The sequence below is a fragment of the Podarcis vaucheri genome (assembly GCF_965113315.1).
Source record: "Podarcis vaucheri genome assembly, chromosome: 6".
Taxonomy (NCBI): Eukaryota; Metazoa; Chordata; class Lepidosauria; order Squamata; family Lacertidae; genus Podarcis; species Podarcis vaucheri.
Genome location: NC_138764.1, coordinates 31,760,947 through 31,780,960, shown reverse-complemented (window position 1 = coordinate 31,780,960; position 20,014 = coordinate 31,760,947). Strand labels below are relative to the sequence as shown.

Here is a 20,014-nt window from a genome sequence, read left to right as displayed (position 1 = left end):
ATGGCTTCTTGCACGTTTGCCAGTGTTTCTGGTTTTAGAAATCTTCCAATTTAGGTGAATGAAATGGCTGCTGAAGCCAGAAATCACATTTGACAATGATCTGGAGCACACTATTTTCATGTAGGCTATGGAACGGCAGTATCGTCTCAAGTGAGCTTCTGGTCTCCCGTATCCAGCTGGTCTCCCGTAGCCAATAACTGACTTCTGGGTCATTTCCATAGCTTGTTCCGTGGACAATATACTTCCACTGGAAATAAAATGTCAATGAATGATTAATAAATAAATTAATGAAATGGCAGTTCTCAGAATGCTTGAGGCAGTTAACAAAGCAATCACAAGTAAGCCTTCAAAATCCCAATACTAAAAACATCTTCACAATAAAAAAGAAAAGCAGACAAGTTGCTTCACTTGGAAAAGCTGACTTGAATACAGGTGCTGTACGTTTCTTCCTCAAGGCCAGCAAAGAATAACACAACTGTACCACATCCAATAAATAAATAAATCATACTATGGTCTTGGGACAAACACAGAAAATACAGAAAAATATTCTCAGTGCATTGCCATGTTTCCTGGTGTAACTTCATATTGTTCAAAAAGTATAAAGGGAGCTGAGAGTTACATGGTCACTGTTTCTCCTTAATGCTTCTGTCCCTTTGGATTCCACTTCCTACCGATGAACAGTTTTGTGCAGTTGAAGATATGTTGGACTTACTATTAAATCTGCAAGAAGCTCATATTTGCCCCTTATTGCCAGCAAAGCTTCTTAACACTAGTGGCATTTCATGGCATGTAGAAAGTTTGCACATGCAGATCAGTTTCCTAATAGGCAAGGACAAAAACACTGTGTTTCACTGATGAAATAGTATTGGTGGGGATATATTTTGTGATCATGTATATGAAAAAGAGGCTACATAATTCTGGCTATTTGAGATACTATAGGTAATATAGTAATAATTTATTATTTATACCCCGCCCATCTGGCCGGGCTTCCCCAGCCACTCTGGGCGGCCTCTAACAAAACACTAAAATATAATAACCTATTAAACATTAAAAGCTTCCCTAAACAGGGCTGCCTTCAGTTTGGTAGTAAAAGTTTGGTAGTAGTTGTTCTCTTTGACATCTGGTGGGAGGGAGTTCCACAGGATGGGCACGACTACCGAGAAGGCGCTCTGCCTGGTTCCCTGTAACTTGGCTTCTCGCAGTGAGGGAACCGCCAGAAGGCCCTTGGTGCTGGATGTCAGTGTCCGGGCAGTACGATGGAGGTGGAGACGCTCCTTCAGGTATACCGGACCGAGGCCATTTAGGGCTTTAAAGTCAGCACCAACACTTTGAACTGTGCTCGGAAACATATTGGGAGCCAGTGTACGTCTTTCAAGACCAGTGTTGTATGGTCTCGGCAGCCACTCCCAGTCACCAGTCTAGCTGCCTCATTCTGGATTAGTTGTGGTTTCCGGGTCACCTTCAAAGGTAGCCCCATGTAGAGCGCATTGCAGTAGTCCAAGTGAAAGATAACTAGAGCATGCACCACTCTGGTAAGACAGTCTCACCAGAATGTCAGGTAGCATCTGACATTCTCCTGAAGAGAACTAGAGGCTGGATGCTTGAAAATATTTTCTTCTTCCTTTTGGGGGCGTGTTGTGTGTTCGTGTGTGTGTATGAATACTATCACAGGCTGTCTTTTTCCTGCTTTCCTGCTGTCTGTCATAGTTGCATGGAAGGTTGTGAGTAAAAGGAAACTGATTCTCAGAAGCTACAGGCCATCCAAAAAAGAAATATGCGAATGGGAATATTTCCCCCTCTTTCTACCACCTTTATTCTCATTCTTAGACAGGTATATAGGAAAGACTTAGCTGGGTACATGCTTTGCATGCACGTTTGACTGCCAGTGCAAAGGCTGTTATGCTAGCGTAAGGATGTGAAGAATGCTTGCGCAATATGAAATCCAGTGCAACATTTGCACTAGCAGAAGCCTGTTTTACAACAGGTTGTGCAATGTATGCACCTGGAAGTTTCGGGGCTACTGCAATCTGTGTGCCGGCAGCCATGAGAACCCTGCTGGTTTCCTTCTCTTGCACAGTCTAGCCCAAGTCCATTCCACTAGCACAACTAATACATTGCTAAGGGACTTTAACTTAGCATTATGTAGAATTCCTTCCCAACATTCTTGTCAATGTCAAGGGTGTCATATAGGGAATTTGGGCAATAAGGGTCAGGACACAAGTTTATTTTGCCTTGTGTTTGCTCCACCCCTTTTCCAAAGTAGTATTGTCTCATACTTATTTTGCTTTTGTCAGAAGAAAAGACCATTGGTTTGCCTATGTGGGTGCGGGTTTACAAGCCCATGTGTGCTCTTATTGTGAAATGTTCTTCATTACAAATTACTGGCCTACCTTTGTTGCTATATAGAGAGCCATGTGGATGTACAGTAAGTGTAGTCTTCACACATGGTTTTGGCTAGCAGCCTTGCCTTCTACAACCCACTACTGATTGAAGGAAACAGACAAGAAGTGACATGGTGGACCACTCTTACCTTCTTGCTGTCTTCTCCCACGGTCAGAGCTCACAAGTGGGCAAAAATGGCAGCTTCTGCAACAGCTTGTAAGGCAGCGGCCGGTGACTTCATTGGGCAGAAGAGCTGAGATCTCTCTGTGTGTGTCTCTCTGTGTGTGAAGCGACTTTAAAGCATTTTGCTAGTCCGATCAAAACTCTTTTGACACCTGAAATTCACTTGAAATTCCTCAGATATCTCACTTAGAGAGATGAGTTCAAATTGATGCTGAATTTTGCCTCTAGTTGAAATGATGTGGCATCTCCAGCTGAGATGCCCCTGGCCTTTTCCATGGCAGCCACAGAGAAGGTATCCAGAGAATGTGCAAAGGTAAGAGAAGAGGAGGCCAGGTAGCAGAAGAAGAGTTTGGATTTGATATCCCGCCTTTCACTCCCTTTAAGGAGTCTCAAAGCGGCTAACATTCTCCTTTCCCTTCCTCCCCCACAACAAACACTGTGAGGTGAGTGGGGCTGAGAGACTTCAAAGAAGTGTGACTGGCCCAAGGTCACCCAGCAGCTGCATGCGGAGGAGCGGAGACGCGAACCCGGTTCCCCAGATTATGAGACTACTGCTCTTAACCACTACACCACACTGGCAAGCTGAGGGGCAAAGCAAGCAAACCCTGACATCTTGCTTGCAGCACACCTTGAGGCCCTACCTGTTTCCCCTTTCAAAAGAGCATTAAGCATATATATAGTGAGAGTGGGGTATCTTTACTCAAAACAAGTTTTGTGAAAATAGGTAGGTGTGTTACTTCTGGTTTCCCCAGCCATCTTAATCCTTAAATATACACTTGCACCTCGGGTTAAGTACTTAATTCGTTCCGGAGGTCTGTTCTTAACCTGAAACTGTTCTTAACCTGAAGCACCACTTTAGCTAATGGGGCCTGCTGCTGCGCCGCTGGAGCACGATTTCTGTTCTTATCCTGAAGCAAAGTTCTTAACCCGAGGTACTATTTCTGGGTTAGCGGAGTCTGTACCCTGAAGCGTATGTAACCTGAAGCGTATGTAACCCGAGGTACCACTGTAGTTTTATACAAGAATGGTAGAAAGGGGTACCTGATGCAATGTTATCTGTGGCTGCTATTACTTGCAGAGTAATAGAAGTAGAAGATGGATCTCCCATTCCCTTTGGTGCCCTCCTATGCGATCAGAACTGAGATCACTGAGCATTGATCTGCAGGATGTATGTGGAACTGGAGCAAATACATGTGCAGATCTTAGAGGCAGATCTCTCCCTCTCCCAGTAGCCATTTGTAACTAGGGGTGAGAGGAGCAGAGGGTTCAAGTAGAAATCTCTTTCTGCACACATTTTTTTGCTTTTAGAAATTACCCCATCCATGCCTGTTCATCACTGGGTGCATACAGGGGTGGGGATCCATTTTCCTGGTTTATAATGCTAGCACTTTGGTCCCAGTTTCTAACATTCTGGTTACGGTGCTTTGCCAGTTGCATTTTTTAAAAAATGATATTTATTAAAGTTTAACAATTACAAAAAGAAAAGAAAAGCAGGCAGTGATAAAAAAGAAAAAAGATTACAATACTTCAAAAATAAAAGAAAAATACAATACTAAGAAAAAAAAGGAAAACCCAAAAACAGTACAACAAAGCAATAAGAGTGAAAAAACAAAAACATTTAAAAACACTAACATCCAGTTTCATATCTTTATCTTTCATTTACTTTTTTCCTTGACTTCCTCACACCTCCCTTTTTGTATTCTAATTCAATTAGTTGTTTCAGCAAGTCCTTTCCCTCTTTCTCAAACTTTGTTCTATAGTTTATCTTGACACAATTTAACCTTAAATTTTACACTTTGACCCATTAACAATCTATTTTTACTTAATTCTTTATAACCTTTCTGCTAAAACCATGTAAATTCATTCCAGTATCTTTCTAACATTCATTAATTTTACAATGTTCTTGTAAATATACTTTAATTTTTTTCCCCAATCTTCTTCCACTGACTCTTCTTCCTGGTCTCGGATTCGGTGCTTTGCAGGTTGCATTATGCAACTGTGGCGTGTTGAGTGATCGATTGCCATGCTCCTGCAACTTTCATTCACACTGGTGAGCGTGGTGTGAAACAACAGTGGACGTTGTTGGACATGTTGTCCTCCCTTTTATGTCCATGTACATGTCTTTTTCTCCATGATTCACCCATGAAAATGGTGAGAAAGATCTGTATTGGAATATGGATGCCCCAGTTCTGACATGTGGGCAGCAGCGGTGTGAACTATGAACTACGAGGGAAGCGGGTGGCTCTGTGGTCTAAAGGACCGAGCCTCTTGGGCTTGCTGATGGTAAGATTATAAGGTCCGCAGTTCGAGTCCACATGGCTGGGGAAGCTCCCATTGCTTTGTCCCAGCTCCTGCCATCCTAGCAGTTCGAAAGTACACCAGTGCGAGTAGATAAATTGGTACCATTGCAGCGGGAAAGTAAACAGCATTTCCACACACTCTGACTTCCATCATGGTGTTCCGTTGTGCCAGAAGTGGTTAAGTCATGCTGGCCACATCACCTGGAAAAGCTGTCTGCAGGCAGATGTCGGATCCCTTGGCCTGAAAGCGGAGATGAGCACCACACCCTGTAGTCAAATTTGACTGGACTCAACTGTCCGGGGGTCCTTTACCTTTACCAAACTATGAAATCTATGGCAAAATTACAGCAGAAAACTCCTGTGATTTTTCAGGTTAATGGGATTTCCCCCCTGGAATTTTAACATGGAAATGACTGCTAAGCTTCCACTAGATTGCACTACTTTTCCAGAGTGCTTTTAAGAGGTTGGGTAAAATTGTATAAAATGCAAAATAAATAAATAAATAAAAATGCCAGGTAGGGAACTGTCTGGAAAAAGGAACAAAGTGCTGTCTGAATGCAGCTATTGTCTCATTTAGAAGGCTAAAACTAGGGTTCAGCACCCTGTTACTTTCTCATAGAACAGAGGTAACAGAACATTGTAGCTAGTAATTCATCTATTACACAAGAGAGGCCACAGGACTAATTTTATTGGAAGAAGCTCAGCATTTTTCATCACTCTGACTCTCTGAAGTAAATTATTGTTCCATCCAAAGATTGCTTACACATGCCTGGTGCGTGATGTTGGCATAGCTGTGTTCTTACAAAGCTGCAGGTAGTTTCTCTGGACTCCCCCAGTAAGATAAAAGTATATTTTCTATTTTATCATTATTTAAATTAACTAAAAAGTGTAAGGGCAGGCCCTGCCATTAGGCAGATTGTAGCTGCTGATCTTTGGACAGCAAAGTGATAGTTATTTTATGTATTGTTTTTGAATTGTTACTACTATTGTTGTTGCTGTTGTTTAGTCGGTTAGTCGTGTCCGACTCTTCGTGACCCCATGGACCAGAGTACGCCAGGCACTTCTGTCTTCCACTGCCTCCCGCAGTTTGGTCAAACTCATGCTGGTAGCTTCCAGAACACTGTCCAGCCATCTCATCCTCTGTCGTCCCCTTCTCCTTGTAGAATCATAGAATCATAGAATCATAGAGTTGGAAGAGACCACAAGGGCCATTGAGTCCAACCCCCTGCCAAGCAGGAAACACCATCAGAGCACTCCTGACATATGGTTGTCAAGCCTCTGCTTAAAGACCTCCAAAGTAGGAGACTCCACCACACTCCTTGGCAGCAAATTCCACTGTCGAACAGCTCTTACTGTCAGGAAGTTCTTCCGAATGTTTAGGTGGAATCTTCTTTCTTGTAGTTTGGATCCATTGCTCCGTGTCCGCTTCTCTGGAGCAGCAGAAAACAACCTTTCTCCCTCCTCTATGTGACATCCTTTTATATATTTGAACATGGCTATCATATCACCCCTTAACCTCCTCTTCTCCAGGCTAAACATGCCCAGCTCCCTTAGCCGTTCCTCATAAGGCATCGTTTCCAGGCCTTTGACCATTTTGGTTGCCCTCCTCTGGACACGTTCCAGTTTGTCAGTGTCCTTCTTGAATTGTGGTGCCCAGAACTGGACATAGTACTCCAGGTGTGGTCTGACCAGAGCAGAATACAGTGGCACTATTACTTCCCTTGATCTAGATGCTATACTCCTATTGATGCAGCCCAGAATTGCATTGGCTTTTTTAGCTGCCGCGTCACACTGTTGGCTCATGTCAAGTTTGTGGTCAACCAAGATTCCTAGATCCTTTTCACATGTACTGCTCTCAAGCCAGGTGTCATCCATCTTGTATTTGTGCCTCTCATTTTTTTTGCCCAAGTGCAATACTTTACATTTCTCCCTGTTAAAATTCATCTTGTTTGTTTTTGCCCAGTTCTCTAATCTGTCAAGGTCGTTTTGAAGTGTGATCCTGTCCTCTGGGGTGTTAGCCACCCCTCCCAGTTTGGTGTCATCTGCAAATTTGATCAGGATGCCCTTGAGTCCATCATCCAAGTCGTTGATAAAGAAGTTGAATAAGACCGGGCCCAAGACAGAACCCTGTGGCACCCCACTAGTCACTCTTCTCCAGGATGAAGAGGAACCATTGATGAGCACCCTTTGGGTTCGGTCAGTCAGCCAGTTACAAATCCACTGAGTGGTAGCATAGTCAAGACCACATTTTACCAGCTTCTTTACAAGAATATCATGGGGCACCTTGTCAAATGCCTTGCTGAAATCAAGGTAGGCTACATCCACTGTGTTCCCTTCATCTACCAGGCTTGTAATTCTGTCAAAAAACGAGATCAGGTTAGTCTGACATGACTTATTTTTCAGAAATCCATGCTGACTATTGGTGATCACAGCATTCCTTTCTAGGTGCTCACAGACTGTTTGCTTAATGATCTGTTCCAGAATCTTCCCTGCTATTGATGTCAGACTGACTGGGCGGTAATTATTTGGGTCCTCTCTTTTCCCCTTTTTGAAAATAGGGACAACATTTGCCCTCCTCCAGTCTGCCGGGACTTTGCCTGTTCTCCAGGAATTCTCAAAGATGACTGCCAGTGGTTCTGAGATCACATCTGCCAGTTCTTTTAATACTCTTGGATGCAGTTCATCTGGCCCTGGAGACTTGAATACATCTAAACTAGCCAAATATTCTTGTACTATCTCCTTAGTTATTCTGGGCTGTGTTTCCTTTGCTGAATCATTTGCTCCAAATTCTTCAGGTCGGGCATTGTTTTCTTTATCGGAGAAGACTGAGGCAAAGAAGGCATTGAGGAGTTCAGCCCTTTCTGTGTCCCCTGTTTGCATTTCACCATCTTCTCCTCTGAGTGACCCCACTGTTTCTTTGTTCTTCCTTTTGCTACGAACATACCCATAAAAGCCTTTTTTTGTTGCTTTTAACCTCTCTAGCAAGCCTGAGTTCATTCTGTGCTTTAGCTTTTCTGACTTTGTGTCTACACGTGCTGGCTATTTGTTTGAATTCCTCTTTGGTGGTTTCCCCCTTTTCCATTTTTTGTACACATCCTTTTTTAATCTTAATTCAGTTAAAAGTTCTTTAGATAGCCACCCTGGCTTCTTTAGGCACCTTCCATGTTTCCGTCTCATTGGTATTGCCTGACGTTGTGCTTTTACTATCTCCCTCTTAACAAACTCCCAGCCATCATGAACTCCCTTGTACCCTCCATCTTTCCCAACATCAGGGTCTTTTCCAGGGAGTCTTCTCTTCTCACGATGTGGCCAAAGTATTGGAGCCTCAGCTTCACGATCTGTCCTTCCAGTGAGCACTCAAGGCTGATTTCCTTTAGAATGGAGAGGTTTGATATTATTGCAGTCCATGGGACTCTCAAGAGTCTCCTCCAGCACCATAATTCAAAAGCATCAATTCTTCGGCAATCAGCCTTCTTTCTGCTTCAGCTCTCACTTCCATACATCACTACTGGAAAAACCATAGCTTTAACTATACGGACCTTTGTTGGCAAGGTGATGTCTCTGCTTTTTAATAGGTACGGTGAAAGGAGAATTGCTTGTCTGTTTTTTTCTGGATGGCTTGTGTACTGTGTGTTTTTTTACTTTGGGTAGTGTCAGGGAACTGACATCGGAGGAAAGGGAAGTGGTAGGGCTCCCAGAGACTGGGAGAGAGTCAACAGCCAAAGCAGGGACCAGCAGGGGGAGCGCGGGGTCTCTGGAGGAGGATCTCAGTAATGCTGAGAGAGACGCAGCAGCCCAGGCAGGAAGCAGCAGGGGAGAGAAAGGGGTGAGAGACACTTCGAGCGAAAATAGCGGGGAGGTGTCAGAAGCAACTGCAGGGAGACCTATGCTTCGCCGGAAGCTGTCACGTCGTGAGTCCAGGAGACGCGTTTCCGTTAAGGAACTTCTTTGCTGGAAGCGCTTCCGCAGACAGCCACTGTCGGACCCTACAAGTGACTAGAGCAGACATGTCTGAGGAGCTCTGTCACACACAGAGGTTTGTGGGGTCGCACAAACTCTGAAGGGGCACTATTTTAAGCACAAGCAGCTAATCATCCCCTGACAGCAGTCCGACAGTCTCTGTACGCTGCCTGTGCAGGAGAAGGCATCATGAGCGACCCAGCAGGAGCCGGAGCCGCAGGGGGTGGAGCTGGTCCAAGCTTGGAAGACAGATACCGAGCATTGGAGGTCCAACTTGCGCTGCAGACGGCGAGGCTCGAGGAGAGGAGGGCTCAAGATGCAGACAAGAAGGGGAGAACCACTCAGTTCCCCAGAAAGGTACCAGGATTAGTGCAGAAGTTTGGGGGGGACCCCAAGGATTACCATGCCTTTAGGACTGAAATGCAATATGCCCTGAATGTGCAGTTTGATGAGTTCCCTGATGAGGAATCCCGAGTTGCTTTCGTAATTGGGCATCTTGAGAAGGGGGCGCGAGATTGGGTTCGACCCCTGATGGCAACGCACAACGATATCCTGAAGGACACTATGAAATTCTTTCGTGCAATGGATATCATGTTCTCCAGCGATATTGAGGAGGGGGTAGTGCGCAGACAGCTAATGGCTTGCAAGCAGGGAAGCAGATCTGTCCGTGAGTACTGGACTGAATTTACCATGCTGATTCACAGATTGGGGTGGGATTTATCGGCAGCACCCATTCAGATGCTATTTGAAGAAGGTCTTTCTTCAGCTGTGAAAGACGAGCTGGCCAGGAGCCCCAGGGCGGTGTCTATGGATCAGCTGACCAAATCTGCGCTGACCATTGGAGCGCGCCAGGAGGCAAGAGCCTTGGAGAGGCGGGAAGGGAGAGGGGAACGTTGGAAGGAGTTACGCATTCCAGACATTCCTGAGCCAGCTTTCCCGCCGGCAGAGCCGATGGAAATCGGAACAGCCCGCGCGCGCGCAGTTTCAAAGCCCAGTGAGGGGGCGAAGAAGGAGGGAAAGGGACCCCGGAAATGCTATCTCTGCCAACAGCCAGGCCACTTTGCCAGAGTCTGCCCCCAGAGGAAGGAATGGCAAGGGATGGTGGGAACTGTTGAGGGGGAAGAGCAGGGAGAAACGGAGCAGGTAAAAGCCAACGCCTGGTTGCCAGCAGGGCACTGCAGCCAGGCCAAAGAGCAGTGAAAGTGCCCCTTCCCCAAGTGCCAGTGCCAGAAGCTCCTCGACCTGCTCTAGTGATTGAAGTGTCGCTAGAGTTGCAAAATGGACACCCCCTAAAAATAAAGGCGCTGTTGGACTCAGGCAGCTCCTGCAATTTCATGAGCAAGGAGTTTGCTGCTGAACACCAGATACAGACTATCCCCTTAAGCAACCCCCTGCAGGTGACCACGATCGATGGCAGAGAACTGTTGGGAGGAGGCGTCAGCTTGCAGACCATCCCAATGATAATGAGGGTGGCAAGGCACACAGAACTGATAGCGTTTAATGTGGCCACCTTGGGAGGCGCTCCCATTATTTTGGGAATGAGCTGGCTAGCCCTACATGATCCGCTGGTGGGCTGGCATCAAAGAGTGGTTTCCTTCGGTTCCGCACATTGCTTAGAACACTGCAGGGGGGAAAAGGGGTCAGCAGGGGCCCAAGCCACCCTAGCAGGGACGGAAGTGATGGAGAAGGGGAAGGTGCCATCACAGTATGCTGATCTCAGCGACGTGTTCAGCGAGAAGGAAGCTGACCAACTACCCCCGCATAGGCCCTTTGATTGCCAGATCAATTTACTCCCTGGAGCACAGCTTCCTGTAGGCAGGTTGTATGCCATGTCAGACAGGGAGATGCAGGAGTTGCGAGCGTTCATTGACAAGAACCTGAAGAGAGGCTTCATCAGAGAGTCCAAGGCAGCGGGGGGTAGCCCAGTGTTTTTTGTGGATAAAAAGAACACGGACAAGCCGAGGCTGGTATGTGACTTTCGGGCCCTAAATGCAGTGACAGAGCCGGTGGCTTTTCCTATGCCCAGGATTGATGATATTTTGACCAGGGTGCGAAAAGGAAAGATTTTTACAAAGCTGGACCTAAGGGGGGCGTACAACCTGATACGTATAAGGAAAGGGGATGAATGGAAGACCACCATGTTCACCCCTTTGGGGGCATTTGAATATCTCGTTATGCCTTTTGGATTACAAGCAGGCTCCGCGTGTTTTCAAGCCTTTATGAACCATGTACTGGGGCCTTTGCTCTACAAGAATTGCGTGGCCTTCTTAGATGACGTGTTGGTGTATTCGGAGAATGAGGAGCAACATGTGAGAGACGTCAGAGAAGTGTTGAGCAGGTTGCAAGCCAACAGACTGTGGGTGAAACTGGAGAAGTGTCAGTTTCATACCAAGGAGGTGGAATTCCTGGGGTACCGCTTGTCAGACAAGGGGTTGGCCATGGACCCCGGCAAGGTTCAAGCGGTGCTGGAATGGAAAACCCCCAAGACTAAGAAGGATGTGCAGAGGTTCCTAGGGTTTGGAAACTTTTATCGTAAGTTCATCCGAAACTTCGCTCACCTGACGGCGCCCATCACGGACTGTCTCAGCAGCAAAAAGAAGTTTGTTTGGACGGGGGAGGCGGAGCGAGCGTTTGAGGAACTGAAAAAAGCCTTCGCCTCTGACGAACAACTTCTACATGTGGATTTACAAAAAAAGCTGAGGGTCGAAACAGACGCTTCTGACAGAGCCATAGGGGCGGTGCTTCTTCTGCAGCCGGGGAAGGAGGGGTCCGAGTGGCGACCGTGTGCGTTCTTTTCGCGAAAGCTGAACAAATCTGAGAGAAACTACACGGTGTACGACCGGGAACTTCTTGCGATTTATGAGGCCTTCCGGAGATGGAGGCACCTACTAATTGGTGCACAACAGAAGGTGCAAGTGCGCACGGACCATAAGAATCTAGAGTATTGGAGAACTGCGCGAGTGCTCAACCAACGGCAGTTGAGATGGGCCCAGGAGTTCTCCAAATTTAACTTTGAGATTTGTTACGTACCAGGCCAGGAGAACGTTAGGGCGGACGCTCTCTCACGCAAACCTGAATATTTGGAGGGAGAGGGTGCACCCGAAGAGACCCATGTCATTCCCGAGGATCGCTGGGTGTGTGGGGCGGCATTGGTGGGGCTAAGGGAACTGATAGAGGGAACGGTGCAGGATGAGTATGCCCAGGACAAACTCAGGGGTCTCAGGAGGGAGGGAGACAAACCCGGGGGTTTTGAGGAGAGAAACGGGGCGTTGTACTACAAGGGAGCGTTATACGTACCTGAAGGAGAATTGAGGGAAAAGGTACTCAAGCAACTGCACGATAGCCCCACAGCAGGGCATTTTGGGCAACACAAAACCATGTGGCTGGTTACCAGGGAATTCTGGTGGCCCAAGGTCAGGGAAGATGTGCGGGAGTATGTGAGAGGGTGTGACCGATGTCAACGAGCCAAGGGGGAGAGGCGGGCACCGGCAGGTTTATTAGAACCACTACCCACGCCGGAAAGACCATGGGAGGCAGTGGCAATAGATTTTATGACTGATCTGCCCAGGTCCAAAGGGAAGACAGCCATTATGGTTGTGGTAGACCTGTTAACCAAGATGGCCCACTTTATAGCCTGCTCACATGCGGTCACAGCAGAAGAAACCGCTAAATTGTTTGTGGAAAATGTGTTTAGATTGCATGGTGCCCCCTTGAGGGTGGTTTCGGACCGAGGGAAACAATTTACTTCCAGGTTCTGGAGGAAGCTCATGAGCTTATTGCATGTAGAGGTGAATTTTTCCACTGCCCGCCATCCAGAAACCAACGGGCAGGCGGAAAGAGCTAATGGTGTCCTCCAGCAATATTTGAGGTGTTATGTGAATGACAGAGAGAATGATTGGGTGGAGAAGCTGGCGTTGGCAGAATTTGCCTATAACAATGCGGAGAACGTGTCCACGGGAATGAGCCCTTTTTTGGCCAATCACGGGTGTCATCCCCGAGCCTTCCCAGGCACTATTTTAAGCACAAGCAGCTAATCATCCCCTGACAGGTAGGAACAGCACCTCCACCCTGATTAATGGCTTCTTAATTGTTCTTAAAATGTTATTTAATTCAAGTGTATAACTATGTAGAAGGGGACCTCTTACAAAGAAAGTGAAGAGTGACGTGTGCACACACATGCACACACACACGTGTGCATGTGACAATTTGTGCTGAATTGTAGTTTGCAGTAATTGTCGTCTGGAGCCATGTTTGCAATTTCTCACAGTATCTATCATTTAAAGCCATTTAGGTAATAACATTCAGGCACGCCTTTCTACTGTCTTGTTTTATGCCATTTGTCTGGTTCTTCGGAATGTGGTACCTTTTTCTGTTTTGGTACAGTAAATGCACTCTGTAATATCTATTATGGCATGGTCAAAGGATAATTTATTGTCAAATAGAAAAAAATAGGTCAACCCTAATGTCACTTGATGATCAAACCCCCCCAAGTTTAATAAAACATCTCACCAGCATGCATCCTGCACAGCGGTTGATATTTTATTACAACTGCAGTACCTGGGCTATAGCAGTGGTGTAATTACTGAGCTGTCAGAGTGATAAGTGGGATTAATGGCAGCCTGATGCACTTTAGTCTGCAGAGTGCTCTGAGAATTGGAAGATGGTGTTGTTATAAGCGTCTGTCTATACTGGCATATTCACAGCACTCTCTCCCCACTTTCCCCACCCAGTGCCACAAATTCGGGCTCACATTGCTCTGCCTCATTAGCATCTGACATTTTCAACAGCTGTTACTTGCGAGACAGTTACTGTTATTGTTATTATCACTCCAGTAATAATAATGCAAATAAATATATATTATTGACGGAAGATGCATAACGATGCTACACAATACAGTGGTACCTCGGGTTAAGTACTTAATTCGTTCCGGAGGTTCGTTCTTAACCTGAAACTGCTCTTAACCTGAAGCACCACTTTAGCTAATGGGGCCTCCCGCTGCTGCCATGCCGCCAGAGCCCGATTTCTGTTCTCATCCTGAAGCAAAGTTCTTAACCTGAAGCACTATTTCTGGGTTAGCGGAGTGTGTAACCTGAAGCGTATGTAACCTGAAGTGTATGTAACCCGAGGTACCACTGTAATCTATTGCTAAGATGGCTTCCTAGGCAGTTCTTTCAGATGTTCTCTTTGCAGGTTTAAAGTTAGACGGGTGAGACTCATTACCAGTTGTAGTGTTTGTGTAGCACCATCCCCCAAGGTGTCATATTTAAAACAGGTTATAGTTTATTTAAAATCTGCTTTCCTAGAAGATCTTCAAAACAAGAGCCCACACAATTAATATTTTCTCATACGCAGCGTCTCTAAAATTGAATTTTTGTGTATTTTATTTAAAGCTTAGACCTACATCTAAGCCTTTCCTTCCTTTGATCAGTGTGGTTGCTCTAGACTTGCTGAAATGTGCTCTGAAGCTGTCTCTTTTTATTGTTGGTCTAACATTGTCAAATAAAAAAACCAAAAACCACCCTGTATGGACTAAACACTCTTCCTCCCACATGTGGTCCAAACTTACTATCTCATACCAACCACAGGTTTATTGTTTCAACATAATACAATATTCTGCTTGCCAGAAATTGCAGGGCTCACCATAAGTGTGAGGCATTGAAATGGGATGATGCTCTGTAGAAACAGCAATAATCCTTAAGGTTTTATATAATGCATGTCAAGTACTCAGAGTGCTTTATCTACATTAGTGCTACAATTCTTGCAACAGGCAAGGTAGGGCGGTATTACTGCTCCTGTTCTGCTGATCCAAAATAAAGTGGTTTCTTCCAATTTAAGATATCATTTGGCTTTGGATTAAGCATGCAGGATCTTATAGGGCCCTGTCCGTAGCCTTCCTGGAGGCTAGTGAAATGTTTCTAGAATGAGGAAGCTGGCATAAAGGAATTGGTGCCTGTGGTGTACATACTCATGCTATGATCATTTCTGCATTCAGGTGTTATAGTTTTTCTCAAACCTGTTTGGCTGAGAGACAACAGTGGGCAGAAGAAAGCAATATGTCAACTGCGAACTAGCTGTGATGCCTCTGTCAAAGTTTGGCCCTGGAGCTGAACATGCCTGAAAACTATCTCCAGTCTTTGGCTTGTAACCAACGTAGTGCTAAGTAACTGTTCCATAAACACAATAATTTCCACTAGCACAGTGGGACCTTATCTCCTCCACACACACCACATGTGCCCCCTAAATCTGTTCTAGGGGTTCTACCAATTCTCTGGGGAAGATTTGGGGAGTGTGTAGGACATGCAAGGGGAAGGGAAAAGGGGGCAATCCCATTGTACATGTGGAAATCTTTGAGCTCATGGGCAAGGGAGTTACATCCTTTTCACTTTCCTATTTCCCTTTGACACCACGTGCTTGCAGTTCTTGTGCTTAATTGCTCTCATGAATTACAGTGGTACCTCGGGTTAAGAACTTAATTCGTTCTGGAAGTCTGTTCTTAACCTGAAGCTGTTCTTAACCTGAAGCACCACTTTAGCTAATTGGGCCCCCTGCTGCTGTTTCGCCACTGCTGCACGATTTCTGTTCTCATCCTGAAGCAAAGTTCTTAACCCGAGGTAATATTTCTGGGTTAGCGGAGTCTGTAACCTGAAGCGTATGTAACCCGAGGTACCACTGTAGTCCACACACACTAAGTACTTTACCTAGTACAGGGGTCAGCAAACTTTTTCAGCAGGTGGCTGGTCCACTGTCCCTCAGACCTTGTGGGGAGCCAGAATATATTTTTTGGGGGAAAGGATGAACAAATTCCTATGCCCCACAAATAACCCAAAGATGCATTTTAAATAAAAGCACACATTGTACTCGTGTTAAAACACCAGGCAGACCCCACAAATAACCCAGAGATGCATTTGAAATAAAAGCACACATTCTACTCATGTAAAAGCATGCTGATTCCCGGACCCATCTGTGGGCCGGATTTAGAAGGTCATTGGGTTGGATCTGGCCCCCGGGCATTAGTTTGCCTACCCATGACCTAGTTGGACTTTGCTGAGACATAACACTAAATCAAGTGCGCGAACCCACTCCCCTCTCTTCCTTCAGCCTGGTTGTGAGGAGATCAGAGGCATCCCCTTCCATTTTCAACTCACTTTGTTTATAGTTTCTTTCAAACCAGAACTCTGGTTGGTTTTGAATCTGGCTTATTTCAATAGGCCACAGTATTGAAGCTGACTTGTTTGAGCAAACCACGGTTAAAATTAACCACAGTCCTGGCTTAGACACAATGGTAAACCATGGTTAGCTGAAAATGGAAGGAAGTGCTTCTTATGGCCATACCAGTGAAGGAAATAAAGGAGAAGTGGATGGATCCAAGGCTCAGTCACGTAGTTCAGTGTTATGTCTGACCCCAGCCTAAATGATCCTATTTTAGTCATTCCTTCAGCTTTTTAAACCTTTGTCGGTCATTGATTCATCCTGTTGCATGTAGGATAATAAATTCATGAATATTTGTGAAAATTTGCTCAGTAGGAAAGCTAGAATTTAATTCATTCTTTGTCATTCAGCATATTCTTTGAGCACTGAGCATTTGCCTATAACCTCAGAAGGAACATCAGAAGACTGTGAAGGGAGGTGGAGAGAGGATGTAATAGCTACTGATTCAGGGAACAGCTCCTGTTCCTTTTGCCCTTAGAAATAAAAGCTCTGGAGAAGAAGACTATGTTGTTGCACAATTCTAAGCACGACACACTCGCAAAAGAGTTGTGTGTTATGAGTGGCTTCCTTCTGACTTTGGTGGCCTGAGTGATCTGCTGGTGGTTGCCTTGCTTTGCCTGTCTGTGGCATGGGAATAATGGCACTTCTCCCAGGAACATTTTTTAGTTGTTGCCCAAACGGTGAAGCATTATTAATTTTTAGATTGATTAGCTTCTGTCAGGTACAAGGGGGGGAAATGTATGCTGTTGGCAGCGTTCTGTGCTGTAAGTCGCTTTAACTCATTTACTTTCTTCCCCAGGTGCTTAAAGTGTGCAGATGCCCCCTGTCAGAAGAGCTGCCCAACTAATCTAGACATCAAGTCATTTATCACAAGTATTGCAAACAAGGTAAGAAGAAGGAAAAAGAGGAAGAGGCTGGTTCACCAAGAAAATGAAAGCCAAAACCTGCCGTCGTTGCATTTCTTTTTGTATGATTGAATTACAGCCCTTATCTTTGTATGTAGCTTAATGAAATAATGTTTAGAAGCAGCTATTATAAAATTTAGCAGTCTTTTCTTAATTGCATAATTATTCTTGCTACTTTCCTGCGGAGATATTGTTCAATAAGTGTATAGCCAGTGTATGTGTTCAGTCTGCCTTTTCAAGTAATTATATATCTTTTTCTTTCCATAAAACTGTTGGCTTTGGATGGACCTTCTTAATTGATACTATTAATTAATTTTTAAAAAAAAAACAACAACAAATAAGCAGTTTGTGGCATTAAGATTCACTACAGAAGTTTACTAGGCTTCTGCAGCTTTATTTTATTTTATTTCTCTTAAGAAGATAATGTCTTGTCCTCAGAGAGCTCTGCTAATGTAAAATAAGCTAAATGGTTTGTGGAACCCACGCCAGAATGATGTGCTGGAGGAGGAGAGCCGAGATTTTTTCTAGTTTCGTTTTTAGTTTACTTGAGAGAGATTTTTTTAACAAAGCACCTTGAACTAAACCTTGAAGTGCAGGGCCTTTTATGAGGACAGTGGCAATGCAGGTTTTTTTGGTTTTTTTTTTTTTTTGTTTTGTTCCAAAAGATTCCTTCAACTAAAACTTTTTTTTCTTGTTTAATGGCAAAACCTAGCTATGAGAGTGCTAATAAGTAGCACCTACTTCAGTTAATAGGATGGAATGGAACTAACAAAAGAAAACATTGAAAGGCACTCAGTTTCAGCCTTGACTGTGGGATGTGTGTGTGTGTTGCAAATTTAAAAACCAAACCTTCTGAACCTTTTCAGGCAAATACTTTGTGCTTTTGAATTTTACGGTGGGTCAGACTGGAACTGAGTATTGGATTTCTGCACTCGTTCCTCTTCCCTTAATAATAATCAGTATTATTTGTCTAGCATTAGCTGTCTAGAACAGGGGTTGTCTACCTGGTCCCTACCGCCCACTAGTGGCCATTTCAGGATTCTAGATGGGCGGTAGGGGGTTCTACGGTGGCACAAGCTGAATCCATCTTCCCTCGAGCACTGGTGGGCGGTAAGGAAATTTTACCGTCAAGAAAGATGCATTAGTGGGTGGTAGGTATGAAAAGGTTGACTACCCCTAGTCTAGAGGGTGATCTTCAGAAACATTGAATCATTTAGTCTTTTCTCTAATAAGCATGTGCATTGGTGATGAGTTTCTGCTGCCATTCTGGCAGCCTTGTAACTTTGTTGTTGTTTAGTCATTTAGTCATGTCCGACTCTTCATGATCCCATGGACTAGAGCACGCCAGGCACTCCTGTCTTCCACTGCCTCCCGCAGTCTGGTCAAACTCATGTTGGTAGCTTCGAGAACACTGTCCAACCATCTCGTCCTCTGTCATCCCCTTCTCCTTGTGCCTTCCATCTTTCCCAACGTCAGGGTCTTTTCCAGGGAGTCTTCTCTTCTCACGATGTGGCCAAAGTATTGGAGCCTCAGATTCACGATCTGTCCTTCCAGTGAGCACTCAGGGCTGATTTCCTTAAGAATGGATAGGTTTGATCTTCTTGCAGTCCATGGGACTCTCAAGAGTCTCCTCCAGCACCATAATTCAAAAGCATCAATTCTTAGAAAGGTCTAATATGGGATCACAATTAGTTCTCACGTGAGGAGGCGCCAAAGCCCAGTGGTATTAGCCCTCCATGTGGCTCATGTGCAGAGGCTCCAGCTGCTCCAGAGGATTGGGGTGCTCACAATGCAATGTTGCATGGTGTCCTGACATCAGACACACGATATATTAGGGGGCTCGAAACTGTCTTGGCCCCTAGGAGTCAGTGCCTGTGCTCATGTATGAATAGGACTTTTAAGTATGTGAAGTCAGAGCGAATTTACATGTGAGCTATGATAAAGTTTATAGCTTCAGATTACGAGGGGGCTCTAAATACAACCTTTTAAACTCACTCTCAAGTGTCACTCATTGGTTTAGAAAAGAAAGGAAGCAAGGGAAACACTCTAAAATAGACACTGAAACTCTCTTCATATATGCCAAGTAGGAAATCATAAGATATTTTTTTTAAAGTATTTCATATGCAAGTAGAGTTTGCAAAAAATATATGTTTCCATTTGATAGTTTTTAGTTGTATCTTGCCTAGATCCTGGCACATATGCAGATATACAAGTTAGTTATTTCTATTTTCATGGTCCTTTCTTTTAGAATAATGCACATTTTCTTGTGTGTCTCTGTGTTCTGCTATGGGCCTCTTAAAATTGATGTAGTTTAGGGCCTCAGTATGGCTTAATCGAGCCCTGAATGCATTGTGCAAAGGTGTATATCAGAGACAGAGAAGGCATACTCAGATTCCTGCTACATACCATCCCTTTCTGTCCCTGCTCTCTCACTAACCGGGAAGCTTTGTGACTCAGGTTTTCATTGAAGGAGCTTTCATTATTGCAAGTTCCTTGGACGGTGGAGTATAGCAAATGCATTCTTTTGTCAGGTATTTAAGGGGCTTTATTGTATATTGTGTGTTTTGTTGGGAAACTACTGTAGCAATCATAAAAGGTCAGGGATTCTTGTTCTCTCAAGCCTGGGGCATTTTAGATATTTGCAGGTCTTGCACAATGTGGTCTCTTCTACATTTCATTGCCTGTAGACCTCAACTTGGCAAGAAAGGGGTTGGGGGGGCGCCTTTCTGGGTGGAGAGGGTAATTGAATTGCCAGGCGCAATGAGCCTTGAGCCTCCTTGAGGAAAAGGATGTCACTGACTTTGGCAACACTGTGCTAGGTTTCCACATTTCTGCAAAGCATGTTCTCCCTAAATGAGAGCATGTGTTGCGGTTGGGTAATACAGGCCACCCTAGTGTGATTGGGTGGGTTGGTTAACCCAGGCCTTAAGTGGTTAATTGGGTTACTGGGGAGTTTTGTATGTTGCCAATTCGGAGGAGGGGTTAGAGCCTTTAAATACAGGTCGCCATTGCTGGGCGTCCTCTTGGCCTTTTTGCACCGGATCACCCGCCCACCCTCCCTTTTATAGGGGGGGT

At 45.0% G+C, this 20,014-nt stretch overlaps 1 protein-coding gene across 4 annotated transcripts in view; it reads left to right on the top strand.

Moving 5' to 3' along the window:
* The window catches only part of DPYD (dihydropyrimidine dehydrogenase), a 526,409-nt gene that overhangs the window by 140,034 nt on the left and 366,361 nt on the right, over positions 1-20,014 (top strand). For all 4 annotated transcript variants that reach the window (XM_082227795.1, XM_082227793.1, XM_082227794.1 and 1 more), the window contains exon 4: positions 16,834-16,921. In XM_082227795.1, coding sequence (XP_082083921.1) covers positions 16,834-16,921 — 88 coding nt within the window. The remainder of the gene's footprint in view (positions 1-16,833; positions 16,922-20,014) is intronic.